At 43.3% G+C, this 19,154-nt stretch overlaps 1 protein-coding gene across 2 annotated transcripts in view; it reads right to left on the bottom strand.

Annotated features, from left to right (window-relative positions):
- sufu (suppressor of fused homolog (Drosophila)) overlaps positions 1 to 19,154 on the bottom strand; it is a 174,358-nt gene that overhangs the window by 74,075 nt on the left and 81,129 nt on the right. For both annotated transcript variants that reach the window (XM_072479578.1, XM_072479577.1), the window contains exons 4-5: positions 7,288 to 7,430; positions 2,617 to 2,702 (exon numbers count right to left, since the gene is read on the bottom strand). In XM_072479578.1, the coding sequence (XP_072335679.1) occupies positions 2,617 to 2,702; positions 7,288 to 7,430 (229 nt within the window). The remainder of the gene's footprint in view (positions 1 to 2,616; positions 2,703 to 7,287; positions 7,431 to 19,154) is intronic.

The following is a 19,154-nucleotide window of genomic DNA, read 5'->3' as shown; positions in this document are numbered from 1 at the left end:
TTTCATACTCCTCCAATGAAAGCTGTTTTTACCATTTTCAGTTTTAGCATGAAAGAGAATTGTGTCTATTACATTTTCAAATACATCTTTGCCAAACTAGCTACAGATCTTCCCACTGTCTAATTTAGCGTGCCTATATAGCTAGACCCTAAAAAAGATGGCCTGCATGCACACAGTTTATATTTGGCGCCATTGTTACTTTGATTTTAAGGTTATAACTGGACATTAGATTTTTTACATGGTAAGGTTCCTGTTAACTGTGCTCTTCAGTACAGAAGTTAATCCTTTAGTATAACACAAAAGTTGACATTAAGGTACTTAGCACGACACAATATATTCAAAAGAGAGAAAAGCAGATGAATGTCAGAAGAACGGATTAGGAGGGTGTAGAACCCTCCAGAATATCAGATATAAATCAACAATTGAGACATATACCTCTTGCATCACCAGACTAATAGCTTCAAGATTTTGTCTTCAGTTGTGCAAATCAATACTAAGCATTCACCATCATATTACACTGGTTTGCTCATTGATCATGACGGCGAGGAATGCACCAGGTTCTCAGGCAAGTTTATAAGTATCATCAATACTTCAGAAATTCCAAAAAACATGCACCCCATGCCTTGTAATGCTATCTAATACATCACTCTAAAAACATGGATCAGGATGGGTGAATGCAGTTAACTTTCACTTCACTTCTTCTTCCCAAGTTCAGTAATACCCTCAACTAGCCATGAGGCTAATGTACATGCAATTGATGAAATGCAAGATTTGGCTATGTATAGACGTAATTTCTTGCTTCTTTGTGTGGCCTACTAGGTAGAAAGTTTAATGAAAAAGAGAAATATATATATAGTCCTCATTCTGGCAACAGTATAACACTTAACCCATTCACTCTTAAGTATCCGGTACTGAATAAGTGATTTGAAATTCAAGACATAGAAAATCACACAAGATGTTAGGTTGTTTGATAGGCATAATGTTCCTTGTTATTTGTAAGAATTAAAATCTCTCCATAAAGTCAGGATATTATAGCAATAATTTAGATTTGTACAGCACCTTTAACATTAAAAATCTCAAGGCACTTCTTAGATGCATAATCAGACAATGATGAACATGGAGCCTTAGTAGAGATAGGTTCTAAGGAGGTACAGAGGTTTAGGGAAGGAATTTCAAAGCATAGAACCTCAATGGTACAACCATCAATGGTGGGACTCACAAAGGGGGAATATGTACAAGAGAAATATTGAGTTTGGGCAGCTAGCGGGGGAGGGGGGGTGGAGAGGGTGATAAAGAAAGACGAGTTGAGTTGTACAGCTGCGTGAGTGTTACAGGGCTAGAAAGGATTGAGACCATAAAAAGATTTAAACAAAAGGATGATCATTTTAAAAAGGGCATAATCATCTAAGAACATAATTCCTTCATGAGGTTCACACAATATGAAATATTATCACCTCACTTGATTACATTATTTATGAATTTTCTGCCAAGATACAGCAATGCCAGAAATATAACTTGCATAAATCTGTTACTAATAGTTGTATTCAGGATACAAAAGAGTAACTAACAGTATTGATTTGTCACTAGGAAGGATGCCTGATATTCCACATAAATTCTGAATCTGGGAGCTGGTATCGAATGATGGCAAAGATTAGTCCATTGTTATAGTCCCACCCACTGGGTCAATAATGAGGTACCAATAATTGGAAAATTTGCATTATCCTAGATGATGATAATAATGATTTTTATTGTCACAAGTAGGCTTACGTTAACACTGCAATGAAGTTACTGCGAAAAGTCCCTAGTCGCCACATTCCGGCGCCTGTTCGGGTACACAAAGGGATAATTCAGAATTCTCAGCTGGTACGGGAATTGAACCCGGGCTGCTGGCCTTGTTCTGCATCACAAACCAGCTGTCTAGCCCACTGAGCTAAACCAGCTCTAAAGTAACATTATTCAAAAAATTTACATTGTAAACTATATGTCAAAGTGTTAACAGAATTACCAGAATTGTATACAGGTGTACTTTAAAACTTAATTTTACAGCACAGAAATGTGTGCATCAACAACAAACAAAAATGATCTGAAAAAAACTAAGGTTATTGTTGAGGACAAGGCCTCATATACAATTGAGTGGGAGATGATCATCTGATCAAAATTCACAAGTTTCTTAAAAAGAGTGTTATATGAAACTCATTCTTCTATTCACCCACCCCATTCTTCAAGATGGTGGGCAGTTGAGCTGTAGGTAGAAATTAAAAAACAAAGAAAATGCACAACAAATTTGTTTATAGAATTTACTTAAATAAGAATCAAAAACTAAATTCACTTTCACATGAAATAGGTAGAATGTGTAATTATATCTTCCAAATACTTTCGAAGGAAAAAGAAAGGAGTAGAGTAGGCCATGCAATCCCTTGAGCTGGCTCTGCCACTCAATAAGACGCTGACTGATCATCTAGCTCAACTTCATTTCTCACCCTATCCCTGGATTCTCTTAAGTGTCCAAAAATCTACCCAACTCAGTAAACCAGACAATCTAACAATAAGTAATTTCACCTTTCTCAGTGTACTGCATCTTGCAAATTGTGGATGAAAGACTTACAAATTACTTACACAGGAACAGTCCGGAGAAGCTCCAAAATTCCTTGGCCATTCCACTGCTGCGCTGCTTGAAGTTCTTCTGTACAAACTCCAACAATCTAATCAGGGTTGGAAAATTTTAAAAAGTTAATTTGTACAATTTCGCAATGTTTAATTGTACAAGAGCATATAAAGAAGGCAAAATCAAACAACATTCTCAAATCAAAATTACCAAAATGTCAATATTCTATGCTGGATTAATGGACATCAGCAAGAACTTTACTGAAATTTCCTGGGACTGAAGGCTTTTTAAAGAAAATGATCTGGTAACAAAAAGTCTTCCATTTTTAAAATGGTCATAAATGCAATATCTTGCACCTTAATGCTCATTGTTTTAAAAATCATTGATTAAGCTTGGAGTAGATTTAAGTTTATACATAGATGACTGATTTACCAGATGGACCATGAATGACATGCCAAAAATAAGCATAAGCAGTTGAAAACATAGTTTAAAATTTCATCACAGAATACAATTTCACAAAAAGCATAATTTTCATTATTACAACTAGTTTTTAATAATGCTCATGAAATTATATATTTTCAGAATAAGATAAAAATAAAAATAAGATAAATAAAATAAATCTAATACCTCCCGTCTTCAGGAAGATTGAAAATTACAGCAGATTGTTGCAATATCTACAGAAAACTCATCATGCTTTAAAAATACATGTTGCTATGGCACTCAGATTTACAGTGCACAGCACTTTTACAAATTGGACACGTGTCCAGAGAGGTATGTGAGCCACTGACAAGGTTATCATTTACATATTATTAATTCTGTACAATTCAGCTATGAGCAAACCAAACCCTTTCTTTCAATTTTGGGAGTGGGGTGGAAGAGATAGATACTAAACCTCATTCATTTATAAGTCTACCTCTTCATGGAGCATAGAGGGTGGAGGAGTTAATTTGCATGCAATTGAAGACATAATGGGATTGGAGAAAACATTATTTTACTCAGACAGGTGATCAAATCTGGCTATCTAATAACGATTACATTTATTAGGTATTAGAATGTTGCATTAAAAAAGATAGTTTCACAATTCAGAATATCCTTAAAAGAGCAGATGTGGCTAAGACGTTCTTACATATTGCTTAGCCCAGTTTCTCCTACACCATAATCAATTTTTTTAAAATGCAGCCCCCTTATTGTGTCAAACAGCAATTTAAAGGACAACTGCTGAAAGATGACCAATAAGAGAAATTGGGAATTAACCTTTGTCGGTTTCTTCAAAGATAAACATAAAATTGTGATCAGGGGCATGTATAAGAGAAACATTCTGGCTCTCACTCCCTTTGAAATCTGCTTCTCTGCAGCAATGGAAGATCAGAGGTGAAAATCCACATCTCACCACTCTGTGGTGCTATGCATTGCTGCTTTAACAAAACAGCCCACGAAAGTAAACCTTACTGAATTTAATAAGCCAAAATACAATTAATCCCACAAATTCACAATGTTCTCACTTAAATCTCAGCCACAAACAGTCGTTCACATCAATTTCAAGTCAATGATAAATTTTCAAGTAGCTTTGGAACCTAACAACTGGACATAGGGATGTCAAATAGACCACAAACTTTAGTAGGTTCCCAAAATACTTGATACTTTAGGGGAGTATTTTATAATTTGGGCAGACAACCAATGGCCAGAGAGGACAGTGATATCTTCAGTCCTCAACACAAACTCTATTCCCTGGTCACCGACTCCGTCCCTCACCACTGTTTTTGGCCCAACCAAACCTTGGCACCCAATTTTCCCTGAGATCAATTACTGACCACATCCTCTCCATCACCATGGCTACCTACTGCTACTTCTATAACATCATCTTTTTCCGCATTCACCTCAGTTCATCTGCTGCTGAAACCTCATCCATACCTTTGTTATCTCGAAACTTAACTATTTTTTTTTTAGAAATTTAGGGTACCCAATTATTTATTTTTTTCAATTAAGGGGCAATTTAGTGTGGCCAATCCACTTACCCTGCACATCTTTGGGTTGTGGGGGTGTGATCCATGCAGACACGGGGAGAATGTGCGAACTCCAAACGGACAGTGACCCAGGGCCGGGATCATACCCGGGTTCTCGGCGCCGTGAGGCAGCTGTGCTAACCACTGTGCCACCGTGCCGCCCCTTAGACTTACCTATTTTTGTGCTTTCCTGGTTCGTCTTCCAACTACTAACTTCCGTAAATGTGAACTCATTCAAAACGCTGCTGTTTGTATCCTAACTCAGAATATTACCCCTACACTCCTTAATATGCATTGGCTCCAGGTCTGTCAGTGCCTTCATTATAAAATTCTCATCCTTGTTTTCAAATCCCTCCATGATCTCGCCCCCCTCCCCTGCCACACCCCACCCCTCTCTCCCCTCCACCCCACACCTCCTGCCACACCCCACCCCTCTCTCCCCTCCACCCCACACCTCCCGCCATCTCTATAACCTCCTCCAGGCCTACAACACAACAAGACCTCTGTGCTCCTGCAATTCTGATCTCTTGTGCATCCCCAGTTTTCAATCCACCATTGGCTGTCGTGCCTTCGGTTGCCTAGTACAAGGCTCAGGGATTTCCTCCCATGTCTATTTGTCAAACTACCTTCTTTCCTCTTTTAAAAGGCTCCTTAAAAACATACTTTGTTGACCAGGTTTTCAGTCATCCCAGTGTTAGAGAGCAGTTCTAAAAGCCAGAGAGTACACAATGGCATTCACAGTGCTGAGGACTAGCCAAGTGCCTCCTGATTATGTTAGCATTGCCAAAATTCAAAGCATAAAATTAGGCAGCAAGGGTCCACAATTTTTTATGCCCTACATTCTCTACATGGCAAATTCCAGTTCAGTCATGGCAAATATCAGGCACTCTCTATGTGATAAATGAACAAATGTTAAAAATCAAGTAAAATGAATTGCTCTAGACATTCACAAGCACAGCTTTGAGCCTAGCTCGGTCACTTACTTCAAACTAGGTTCTGTCCAGAGTACCTCATCCCCACCAAAACCTTTATTCATCCTTTCATCACTTACAAATTCAATCTTTCTAATATCCTTCTTTACAAACTCCCAGCCATTGCTGTCAACATGTCCAAAGATCAGTTGGAGAGTCCATTTAATCTATCATCCCTGTTCTGATAGACATATATTTAATTCATCAATGTAAAATCCTCATTTTCATAGGGGGTGATCCCTCCAATAGGGGGTGAAAGCAGTGTTGTGGAAATGTCACTGAATTGGTATTCCAGACGCCCAGGCTGATGCTCTGGAGACATGGGTTCAAATCCCATCATTGTAGCTGGTGGAATTTAAATTCAAATAATAAAAGCTAGAATTGAAAACTTGTCTCTCACGAATGGTGTGAACCCATCTGGCTCACTAATGCCCCTTGGGGAAGGAATTTTGCCATCCTTACTGGTCTGGCATACATGTGACTTCAGGTGCACAGTAATATGGTTGACTCTTAACTGCCTTCTGAAATAGCTTAGCAAGAATAAATGGCGGGGGTAGCATGGTGGCGCAGTGGGTAGCACTGCAGCCTCATGGCGCCGAGGTCCCAGGTTCGATCCCGGCTCTGGGTCCTTGTCCGTGTGGAATTTGCACATTCTCCCCGGGTTTGTGTGGGTTTCGCCCCCACAACCCAAAGATGTGCAGGGTAGGTGGACTGGCCATGCTAAATTGCCCCTTAATTGGAAAAATGAATTGGGTACTCTAAATTTTTTTTAAAAAGAGAATGGCAACAAATGTTAGCCGTGCCAGGATTGCCCACATTCCACGAAATTGGCAATCACGTCCAGTGTTATAGCCCCATCGGTACTCAACTCTTTACCATTTTTGTCTTCTTTTCCCTTTACTCCATCATTAGTGAGAAAACCTTCTGTGGTCCTACTCCAAAACTCCCTCTCTACCTTGAGAAGTTTATTCAGAATCTACCATTTTGGTCAAAATATTTGGTCATCTCGATCATATATTGGCTCCACTTCATTATTCCATTGACTTATTCCCATCAGCCCACCTCACAAATCACCTTGGGGCATTATCTATATTAAAGACAATAAATTAACCCAAGTTATTGTCTTTGGGCTGCCTAAGTGTGGAGTAGAACATATTAAAGCAAGCAAAATTGATAACAAAACCATGCGAATTTAAAAGAAAAATCAAAGCAGCCAATAAAGCAAAATAATCATATAGGATTCTATCATTGAAAATATTAGTCACCTCAATGAAAGTCACTTAGAACAAAGATCAATATTTTTGTGGGATGTTTTGGAAAACATCAGCTTGTGATCTGATAACTATTTTATTGTAATAGCTAGATTATTTACTCTGAAAGTTGATGGTGAGCCGAGCATGGAACACAAAGGAAAAAAAAGATAGAAATTCCAGTGATCTCAGAAATGCAGCTTTTCCAGCTGTCTCAAATTTTAAAAAGGTCACACATATTTTGGCACAATTGGTTTCATACAGACATTCGACTGAAGCATGAACATTAACTTAAAATTCAAAAAAAGTTCAAGTATTATAACTACACAGAGGTTGGGACAGGACAAGGGTAGGAGGATAAAAGATTCTTTGTGATTTTCCTGACAACATTACTATTGTAAACTGCAGAATGCCCCTCGTGGTCAATACTGGAACAAATTATTTGGTTGAGCCAGTACCTGGAGAAATGCAACTGTTCCAAAGGGGGTATGCACAGGTTGCAGCTGCGGGTCCTCTGTCAGCAGCATGTGTTGGATTCTGGATTCACTGTTGTCCAAGGGACTGTGCCAAGAGACATGGTCACCACTGCATAATGTGTTTTCTGTTTGATAAAAAAGAGTTTAAAGTGGAATAGGGTGTACTTCATTTTCCATCGTTTATGGTTGATTGCATGTATGAATAGCAAGTTACATCAAAGTTTTTTTGAAAATATATGTACTCCGGAGAGTCTAAACCATCCTCCACACTCCTCCCAAATTATTTGTCTGAAAGGTTTACTGCAATGAAACTCTATCTTCACTACATTTCCTTCGTTAGACAGTGAAACAGTGGGCGAACTTCTCCGCCTCGCGATGCTGCAAACTGCGATCGGGCGTTCGGCCAAAATCAAGGTCCTTGCCCCCGTGTCGATTCGGGCGCCATGCTCTGGTCCCTCGCTGGTGGGGATAAGGATAACGAGGTTTGTGCCCTGCACCGGCTGCAGCTTGCAAAACCAACATTTGCATGCATTTAAATTTGATTAGTGGGTTGCACACACTATGCTCCTCCTTCTGCAATGCTCCATTCCTCTCAGGCGTGAATTATTTGGCGCCATGGCTGCAGAGGGGGAGTGGGAGGCTAAAAAAACACTGAAAAACCATTGAAAACTGTCGAACTTGCTGGGGGATGGTTGCCTGGGTTGGGGCAATAGCGGGTATTGACTTGGTGCCATGTCTGTGGAAATGGGGTATCCCCCTTGGGATCGGGGTTGCTTGGCTCAGACCGCCTTGCTGTGGTCTGTATTTTAAATACACCCCTTTGGTGCTACAGGCTCCTGGCTGCTTACACTGCTGAGCAGCAGTGAGGGCTGCCTTGTCCTTTAATAACTCAGAAGGCCTCTGGTCATCTGGGAGCCATCCCTTTCAACACCCTCATACCCCAGCTGTATCATCAAGGGTCAAGCTCAATCAGGAGCCTACCAGGTGTTGGCACTCCTCATAAGCACTGTATCATTGCACAGGAAGCAGGGGATCAGCAGAGCTCACCCCAACCATAGGACACCTGCACCACAGCCTTTGGAACCCTCCGGTTCTCTGCCCCTCTCAGGGCAGAGAACTCATCAGTGACCCCCACCCTCCGGATCACCTGGTGAGACTGGCAGCTCTGACTGCTTCTACCACTATCTCCTAGGCAGTGTTCAGGAGGGCAGCTCTGAGTCTCCAGCCCACCGTGGGGAAGAGGGTGTCCCTCTGCTCCTCACTGGCATGGAGCTGTGGGTCCACCTCTTGGGGCAGGTCATCTCTGAGCCACCTTGGTGGCTGCAGTGAGTGTGTTGTAAATTGAGCGCTTAAAAACAGCTCCAGCTGGCAGGCTATTTGGGGCTAACTCCGACCCCGGCAGATAGAACGCCCACTGGGCCGAGAATTGCTCAGAATTCGCGGCAGCAGAGTGCTGGCCCATTAGCATGTCCTGAATTGCTTCCAGAATAACGGCCCCAATGTGAGTGCAAACTGCACGCAATTCAGTACTGGCATCAACACTTAACGGAGGGAAAAACAGATTGCTGAGAACGACCCTGCTATTAAATGGGAATCTTCTTTTTTGGCGAGGAATGCCCCGTCGAGGTCGCACAGACTCATTTCCTGCACTAACGAGCTCAGTTCGCCTGTGCAGGAAGGTCGCACCCCACCTCATAAGGGCAGTGGCACCCCCGGGCCCGATCCCTGGCACATGCGCACTGCCAGCGTCACCTGGGCACTCTGGTAGTGCCAGGGTGACACTGTAAGTGCATCAGGGGTGCCAAGGTACCATCCTGCCCAGAGCTCGAGCACTCGGGGGCCTCCGATCGCCTGAGATATCCCCCCCCCCCCCCCCCCCCAAACTGGTTGCACCTGGTCCATGATTGCGTAAACCATTGCTAAATTGCGCCATGGCAGGGTCTCAGAGGTGAGGCATTGTGATCCTGCATCTTGGGTAGCTGCTCACTTGAATATGAAAATCTGGATCTAGCCCATTGAGATCTTGTTAGATCTCTCGAGGCATAATGAGAGTTGTAAATCTCGCAAGAGGCACTGCCTCGTTGCGTCAATGGGTTGGGTGCGATGAGGCCAGTAGCTTGCGCCCATGGTCTCCCAAATGGGATTAAAATGAATGCAAATTAGGTTTAATCAGATTCTCACCCTTTCTCGGCAAGATCCTGATCACGCCATCGGTAGCGGGTGGGAGAATGGCAAGCTGTTTGGTGCCGGGCTCAAGTCCCGTTTTTGGCCTCTCCCACTATTCACCCGATTTAACGGGATCAGCGCCAGGCACAATGCAGTGGGAAAATCATGCCCATGATTTTCCCTTTAGAAATCCATGTTGGCTCTTTCTAATTAACCTACAACATTCCATGTGACTACTAATTCTATCCCGAATAATTATTTTGAGAAGCTTGCCCTCCACAGCGTTAAACGGGCTAGTCTTTAATTACTGGGGGTATCCTTACATCCTTTTTTGAATCATGGCGCAACATTTGCAATTCTCCAGTCCTCTGGCCGAAATACTCAAAGATTGTGGAAAAATTCAAAAAAGCACTGACCTGGAATAAAACTCCAGAAAAATCGCCAAGAAAAAGTTCCAACGGCAGATTTGGCAGCTTATGACTATTCATGAGCTTGAGACTTCAAACCCAGAAGATACACAGCCATGCTTATTGGGTGAGGTCAAAGATCATTATGGAACACAGAAACTTCTGTCAATGTCCATTTGAGAAATTTGAAATTACACACAGGAGTCAGCGTAACAGTCCTGTCAGACAAAGAACCTTAGCTGGTGACTCATGGTGATCCAGTGGCTGACGCCGTCCACTACATCCCTATACAGGGCAGCAGGCTTAAAGCCACCCGGGAAAGGCGGTATGCAGGTGGACTTTGCGATACAAGAATAAATAAATCCAGGAGACCTTCTTTGTGATCCACAACTAGGTCTGTTCATTATTTAGCCTCAAGCCTGAGTTGAACTTTCATTACACAGAGGATTGACTAGGTCTGTCAAAAAGGGCCTGGCTCCATCTACAAATGTGAGATGCTGAAACTTCAGAGGATTGGCTAACTGAAAATTGCACACAAGATCACACTGAGAGGATACTAAATTTGTGTGCCTATTCACACCACACAGTATTTCCCATCCACTCATAAAGAAGCTACATCAGCAGCTGAATGAGATGACCAACATGGAGTCATCGCCCCAGTCACACAACCAACTACATTGTTCCAGGGTGGTCCCAGTCCCAAAACTGAATGCATCCATCGTATCTGCGTCAACATGACACAGCTCATAAAATTGTAGCCAGATAAGTACATTCCATGTCCTCAGTGGATGAGGGCCTGATTAAACTCGCGAAGGGCACAATATTTTCAAAGCTGGACCATCTATTTGGCTTTTGGCAACTCCCGCTTGACGAAGAGTCCAGGCTGCTGGCAACATTTAGTATCCCCATCAGTAGATTCTGGTTTAACCACATGCCATTTGGAATCACGCCGCTGCCAGGAATATTCCCATGTATGATTTAGCCAATTTACAGGAACGTCAGGGAGTCATTTGCACATGGACAATATATTACTGCACGGTGCAACATGATAAGAGACTCACAGCTTTCTTAAAGCGCCTACAGGAATCAGGGCTGCCGCTGATTGATTAATGTGAGTTTTCCAAAACATCAGTTCGATTCTGGGGTCACATTGTCAGCAATAAAGACATCACGGCAGACCAACAAAAAAAAAAACAAGGCGATCAGTGAGTTTCCAACCCCATCCTCAATTCCAGGCCTCCAGCAATTTTTGGAAATGGTGAATCAGCTGGCACCGAATTTGGCACAGATCACAGAACTCTTGCGTCCACCTGCTTAAGGAAAACCAAGCATCAAACTGTAACTTCCATGAACAGAAGTTTCACTTGCATCAAAGCAGTGAAATGAAAATCGCTTATTGTCACAAGTAGGCTTCAAATGAAGTTACTGTGAAAATCCCCTAGTCGCCACATTCCGGCGCCTGTTCAGGGAGGCTGGTACAGGAATTGAACCGTGCTGCTGGCCTGCCATGGTCTGCTTTCAAAGCCAGCGAGTTAGATGTGCTAAACCCCCAATGTTGCTCTCTACTGAAATTCTAGCTCACTAGACCCAGCCCTGCCCACAGGCCTGGGAGCGGTACTGTTCCAGGACCTATGGATGCAAGTCACCAACCGGTGTACCACGTATCCAGAGGGTTGTTTAATACCGCAATGAGATACATCATCAGAGAAAAGGAGGCCCTCACAGTCACATGCCAGACAAGAATTTTTCAGATTCAGATATCACCAACTTCAAGGTTATAATTGAAACAGATTACAAGGCACTAGTTCTCATCCTGCATGACAAGGAACTAGCAAAGATTCCTCCCAGAATCCAGAGGTTTTGTCTGCGCCTCACAAGGTTCGCCTATGAGACAGTATACTTCAACGGTAAAAAAAACAGGCACACTTGCATAGGCCTCCCGATAAAACAGGATGTCAGTCTCATCGAGGGGACTGAATGTACTATTGTCAAGTTTGCGGATGACACAGAAATAGGTGGGAAGGCAAGTGGTGAGGATGACACAGAGTCTATAGAGGGAAATAGACAGGTTAAGTGAGAGGCCAAAAACTTGGCAGATAGAATATAATGCAGGAAAATGTCAAGTTATGCACTTTGGTAGGAAGAATAAACGAGCTGAATATTATTTAAATGGAGCAAGACTGCAGAAAACTGCAGCAGGGTTATTTGGGCATCCTTGTGCATAAATCGCTAGCATGCAAGTTCAGCAGGTAATAGGGATGGCACATGGAATGCTGGCCTTTATTTCAAAGAGAATAGAGTATAAAAATAGAGAGTATACAAGTTAGACCACACCTGGAATATTGCAAACAGTTTTGGTCTCTTTATCGAAGGAAAAATATGCTTGCATTGGAGGTGATCCATTCCAGGTTAACTAGTTTGATCCTGGGGTATGGAGGAATTTCCTTATGAGGAGAAATTGAGTAGGTTGGGCCTGTACGTATTGGAGTTTAGCAGAATCAGAAGCGACCTTATTGAGACACACAAGATTCTCAGGTGGCTTGATAGGGTAGATGCTGAAAGGTTGTTTCCCTTTGTGGGAGAGTCTAGGACCAGAGGGCAAGCTGTCTCTTTTCTTTGGTTGCCTCCTGTGCCCATCTTTCCAAAATCTCTGAATGAATTCTTCCTAGGTTCCTGCCCTGCCCACAGTACTGAAAGAGCTCTTATCAAAGTCACAAATGGCCTCTTATGTGACTGTGACAAAGGTAAACTGTTCCTCCTCTTTCTTCTCAAGCTGTCTGCAGCCTTTGACACGGTCAGCCTCCTGCAAATCCTCTCCACCACTCTCCAGCTGAATGGAACTGCATTATCCTGGTTCCATTCTGATCCTAGTCAGAGAATCATTTGCAATAGCTTTAATTCCTGCACTTCCATCTTTACTTCTGGTGTCCCCCAAAGATAATTCCTTAGCCCACTCCTATTTTTTTATCTACCTCTGAACATGAAGAAGAGTCAGCTTCCACAAGTATGCTAATAACATCCAGCTCCAGGGATCTCACCACTATTTACTTCGGCTCTTCCCAATGTCTCTCATTGCTTGTTGAACATCCAGTACTGGATGAGCAGAAATTTCCTCCAACTAAATATTAGGAAGACTGAAGCCCTGGAGCCTGATTTAAACTCTCACCCTGGATGTGTTTTAAATGCATAAAAATCTTTCCCAATGTCTTCAATACCCACAATAAACTCCGTTTCCTAGCTGCCATGATTTGGCAAAGTAGAGTTAATCCATTCAGCAGCTTGAAAGCAATTTAGCTAAGGGTTAAGAAATTTCATTCAAGGGCAGCATGGTGGTGCAGTGGTTAGCACTGCTGCCTCACGGCGCCGAGGTCCCATGTTCGATCCTGGTTCTGGGTCACTGTCCCTGTGGAGTTTGCACATTCTCCCCATGATTGCGTGGGTTTAGCCTCTGCGCCCAAAAATGTGCAGACGAGGTGGATTGGCCACGCTAAAATTGCCCCTTAATTGGAAAAAATGAATTGGGTACTCTAAATTTTTTAAAAATCATTCATTTTGATCGAAACAGGGTTAAACGCAAGACAGTTTGCCATGCTCAGTCAGTCATAATTTAGTTCTAGATGTCTGTTTGGAGGTAAAACTCCAGACAACTAATTGATAAGACGCTAAAGGAGGGAATTAACGACCTGTCTCGTTGTAGGCACAATTTGCCAGGATGCTGAGACCCAGCATTTGTTCTGCTTTGAACTTAAGATCAGGGCAAATGAAGGACATAGACGATCATCAGAGTTGTCTAGAGCTAAATATATCCAGAGTTAAAAAAAGTAAGTGGAACCCAAAAATATTACAAAGATGCATCACATATTTTTTCTGATTTCATGCCAAATTGAAAATCTGGCCCCCATTGTTGGCTGGACTTGAATCATTTTCATCTCAACAGATCACAGAAACAGTCTCTTTAATACTTTGAATCTATGCTGAGCAGAATTGAATTAAAGCATACAAAAGAAAAATAGCTTTCAATAATTATAAGACTAAATGCCAGAGAGCAAATGTCTTGGCACATGCTGTCACAACAGTAACTTTTAACCCTTTGAAATTCAAGGACAATTAGTATCCTCTGAGAACAGTGTCCTAGTTGTCCCAGGAGAGTGTCCCAGGAAATCTGGATGCTGGACAAGGCCCCAGAGGTGGATAGAGTGCACAGGTCTCCAAGGCAGAAGCCGAGAGCAGGGGTGCCAACGTATGTGGTGATTGTAAGGCTCTACAAGTTTGTGGAGAAGGAAAAGATCCTGAGGTGGGCCAGCGGGAAACAGAACTGTGAATGGGAGGGCAACAAGGTCTGAATATACCAGGTCATTGGAGCGGGGTTAGCAAAAAGGCGTGCTGGGTTTAACAGAGCCAAGGCTGCCCCCTAGCGACAGCAGATCATTGCAGGGTGCTGTACCCGGTGAAAGTGTGGGTGACTTATGAATGCCGGGACTACTATTTTGAAACCCCAGAGGTGGCCAATGACTTTATTAGAGCATAAACTGGGGGAGAACTGAATTTTGATGGGCGATGGAGGGGTTGGCACAGCAGAGTTTGGAGGACGCGGGTAGTATGGGGTTTGGAGGGTGGGGGGAGATTTGTTTCTTCTCGGGTGGGGGGATTTCATTGTGATGGCTGTTTGTTAAGGGGTAATAAGTTTGTATGGGGGCAATTGCTCCCCACCCCCTTCTGCCGCCTGTGATGGTTTATGTTTTGGAGGAGGGTTTGGATGTGTCTTTGTTTGGGTGGGGAGGGGGAGGTCCACAGGAAGCCACTTACACAGATCAAGGAGGAACGGGTGGGACGAGCGGTGGAGGGGTAGATAGGAGGAGCCTTTGGACAGGAGCTCCCACACTGGCAGGTAATGCTGGTGAACAGAAGTGAGGTGGGGGAGGCCGCCGTGAGGGTTGGCTATGGGGGGGGATGGGGAGGGGGAGGTAAAGGGAAATGCAACGTGGCAGGGTTGGAGGAGAAGCGTGGTCATGGGCAGAGAAGGGGACATATACGGGTGGCTGGGGGAGCAGGGGAGATGAAGATCAATGAGAAATGGGGGGAGGATTTAGGGGGAACATGGGTTGGCTAGTGTGGAGTGAGGCTTTGCGTAGGGTGAATTTAACCTCCTCGTGTGCAAGGATGTGTTTGATGCAGTTTAAGGTGGTACACAGGGTAGACATGACTCGGATGAGTGGGTTCTCTTAGGAGGTTGTTGAAGACTGTGAGACGTGTGGGCGAGGACCAGCAAATTATGTGCATATGATCTGGGGGCGTGAGAAGTTAGAAAGATACTGGGCAGAAGTGTTCGGGACACTAGCAAGGATTGTGGAGGCAGAGGTCGGGCCGGACCCTATAGTGGCGATTTTTGGGATATCGGAAATGCCGGTGCAGATGGTTGAGAGGAAGGCTGATGTCGTGGACTTCGCTTCTCTGGTCGCCCAGCGAAGAACTTTGCTGGAATGGCGGTCGACAACACCGCCGGAGGTGGCGGCCTGGCTAGGAGACGTGTACGACTTCCTCTGGTTGGAGAAGATTAAATTTGAATTGAGGGGTTCAGCAGATGGCTTTGGGGCACGGTGGGGACTGTTCACAACCATGTTTGATCAATTGTTCGTGGGATGGGGGTGGGGTGAATAAGAAGAAAAACATGTACAGACTGTAAAACTGTTTTGGGGGGAATGTTCCTCAGATTATTTATGTTTTTGTATTTCTTTTTAATATGTTTGGAATAAAATACATTTAAAAAAGAAAATAAATAAAATATCACCAATGGTGGAGCATCCACAACCATCTGCGGTAGAGAATTTTAAAGATTCACAACCCTCTGGGGGTAGAGAATTTGAAAGATTCACAACTCTCTGAATGGAAAAAATTCCTGCCATTTCAGTCCTAATTGTTTGATTCTCTTATACTGAAGTTGTGTCCCCATGTTCTTGATCTCCGGGTCGGGAGAGGGAAACCTCTCAGCGTCTATCCTATCAAGCCCCTTCAGAATATTGTTTGCTTTAATGAAATCACCTTCTAAACCTGAGATAATAGGTCCATTAACTTAGTCTCTCATTCTCCCCTAGTCTGCGAGGGTCTCAGCCCAAAAAACCCCAAAAAGATGTGCAGGGTAGTAGGTGAATTGGCCTGGCTAAATTGCCCCTTAATTAGAAAAAAAGGAATGGGGTACTCAAAATATTTTTTACAAACTTTGTCTCTCATCCTGGGACAAACCTCTCATTCTAGAAACTAATCTTGTTAGCTTTCGATCAACCTTTGCATTCCCAGGCACATATACCCTTTCCTTAGATATGGAGACCAAAACTACAGACAGTACTCCAGGGATACTCACCAAAGTCTTGTGACACTGCGGTAAAACTTTTTGTACTTAGAATAAAGCCAATGTGTAATTTGACCTCCTAATAGCTTGCTATACCTCCATGCTAATCTTTTGTGTTCCATTTACGAGTACACCCAGGTCTCTTTTGACATCAACATTTAAAAGTTTTGCACCTTTTAAATTTTTTTATTTCACGGGCAGCATGTTGGCGCAGTGGGTTAGCCCTGTTGCCTAACGGCGCCGAGGTCCCAGGTTCGATCCCGGCTCTGGGTCACTGTCCGTGTGGAGTTTGCACCTTCTCCCCGTGTTTGCGTGGATTTCGCCCCCACAACCCACAGATGTGCAGGCTAGGTAGATTCGCCATGCTAAATTGCCCCTTAATTGGAAAAACTGAACTGGGTACTCTAAATTTATTTAAATAAAATCGCTGTGGAGCCGTCCTTACCACCTTGATCAAGTCCCACACCACCTGAGTGTTTAAACTTAAGTAAGTAGGTCATGGGATTTGAACGGAATAAAGATGATAGATGTAAATGATGGGAGCAGCCTGGTCTGTACTAGTAAGTTTTAGTTGTTTTCTGGAAGCTGTGAGCTGAATAACAGCTTTTGCAGAAGGCGGTCAGATTCAGCATTAATCTGAGTCAGGGATCTGCAGGCTGTTTACTGAAAGGATCTCTCTCTCTCTTCAGAGAACAGTAAGTAATCCTGTGTTTGCTAACTTTATTTTAAAATGTTTTTTTGATGTGGTGGATTTTGCTTGATTGGAGATAAAGGATGTATCAGTCAGGAGTTAAACTGTTTCATTTTATTGTTGAGCATTGTTTAACTGGTAATTGTGAGCTATATTTCTGCGATGTTAAGGTAGTTTAATACTGTGTTGATAATAAAGTTTGTTTTAATATACCATATCCGTGTGTGTGCGCGTGGAATCATTCCTGGAGCAAAGTATCCTTTCCTTACAGGTTTACAAATTTAAACAAGTCATATTAAAATAAACTCCCCACGCCGGACATGGAGGACCCCACAAGCATTGTGGTGATCCCCACCATACAAGTTTCCCGGCAGTCCCCTTCTCCTCCCTATCCCACAAGTGTTGAAGTACACCTCCTATCCACCTCATTGTAGCAAGAATCTAATTTCCCTACATCTGCTGGCAACAAATGCAAGCTCAAAATCACCCCGATTATCTCTGAAGTAGCTGCCTATAGTTGCTCTGCAGTACATTCCATGCTTTGGGAGAGACAAAATGCACTCCTCTCTTGCACTTACCTTTAAATATTAAAACTGCTCCTGGTGAACCCGCTGCAGAGGAAACTCCATTACACGTGTCGACTGACATTGCAAAATGCCTTCATTACGTTGTACTATTGAATCATAACAAGACGACAATGTTTGTCTCTGTGGATTGGAGTGATTTTGCACTTGAACAACACTTTATTGGACCCCAGAGCTGTTGTCGTAACCCAGTTTTAAGAAAAAGTACAGGTTTTATTAGCCACATCAGTGACTTGAGTTTGTGATTGTCATTAACTGTACAAGACCTGCGAGTCAACAGTCATAATTTAAGGCAAAGTGTGTTTGATATGATCACGGAGTTGAAAATTGAAATAGTTCTTCTGTTCCCTTATTGTGCTGGTTTTCTAATATCCTGATTATACAATGGATTCAGCCATTCTAAATAACCTGTTTATTATAAAGGGTTTCAGGAACAAATTATTGTACAAAACGGAGAACAAGAGAATATTTTTTCAAATAACTTAGTCGAAAACATTTCAATAGGACATGCTAGGATCACTTTTGGAAAGAAAATCTCTATGGATACCAAGTTAATGTTTTTTAAAAAATATTTTTAGTCACCTCTTTTTTCACATTTTCGTCCAAATTTACACCCACCAACACACAATCAACAGTAACAAATACAATGGCAATCCCCTGGCCAACAATCCCTTCCTCCCACCAACCAACCCTCAACATTTTAAATACAAACATCAAAGAAAAAGAATCAGGAATCCACCAACACCCCATACATAGTCACCAACAACATACGCAGTCCGACACTCCAAATATGGCTTCCAGGGGACCTGGTTCAAGTTTCACATGCACCACCTTGGAGATTACCCTGAAGACCTCCCTCCAATACACCTCCAGTTTTGGACAGGGCCAAAACATATGAACGTGATTTGCAGGGGTCCCCCACAGCGTTCACAAACATCCTCTACACCCTCCAAGACTCAGCTCATCCTCATCTTTGTGAGGTGCTCCCTACACACCAACTTCACCTGTATCAGCCCCAACCTCGTGCACGATGTTGAAGTATTCACCCTCTGGAGCACCTAACACCACAACCCCTCCTCCATGCTCTCCCCCAACTCTTCCTCCCACTTTATCTTAATCCCCTCCAGTGATGTCTTCTCCCAAAATCAGACCATAAATCGCCGACATCATCCCCCTCTCCACTCCCCCTGTCGTCAGCACCTCCTCCCACAGCGTGGGGGCTAGTGCCACCGGAAAGCTCTGTATCTCCTTCTTAGCAAAATCTCAGACCTGCATATACCTAAACATTTCCCCCTGCCCCAACCAACATTTCACCCCCAGTCCTGCAAACCGGCCCCCCAGAAACAAATCCTTTAGTGCCCTAACTTCCTTCTCCTCCCATCCCATTCCCTGGATCAAATCTATGATTCCCCCAAATCGACATTTCCCTTGACACCGTTCCCAGCCTAAAGTGCTGGCACAACGGACTCCAGATTTCCAACGTCGTTACCACCACCGGACTCCCAGAGTATTTCCCCGGGACCATCGGGAGCGGCGCTGTTGCCAACATCCTCAGCCCCCAACCCCCTACACAAACTCTCCTCCATTCTAACCCACTGGGAGCCCCCACCTTCTCACCCAACTCCTCATTCACTGCCCAGAAATAATGTAGTAAA

This window comes from Scyliorhinus torazame, chromosome 16, assembly GCF_047496885.1.
Source record: "Scyliorhinus torazame isolate Kashiwa2021f chromosome 16, sScyTor2.1, whole genome shotgun sequence".
In the NCBI taxonomy this organism is placed as follows: Eukaryota; Metazoa; Chordata; class Chondrichthyes; order Carcharhiniformes; family Scyliorhinidae; genus Scyliorhinus; species Scyliorhinus torazame.
Note: the sequence above shows the minus strand (reverse complement) of the source record. Positions and strands in the feature narration are given on the sequence as shown.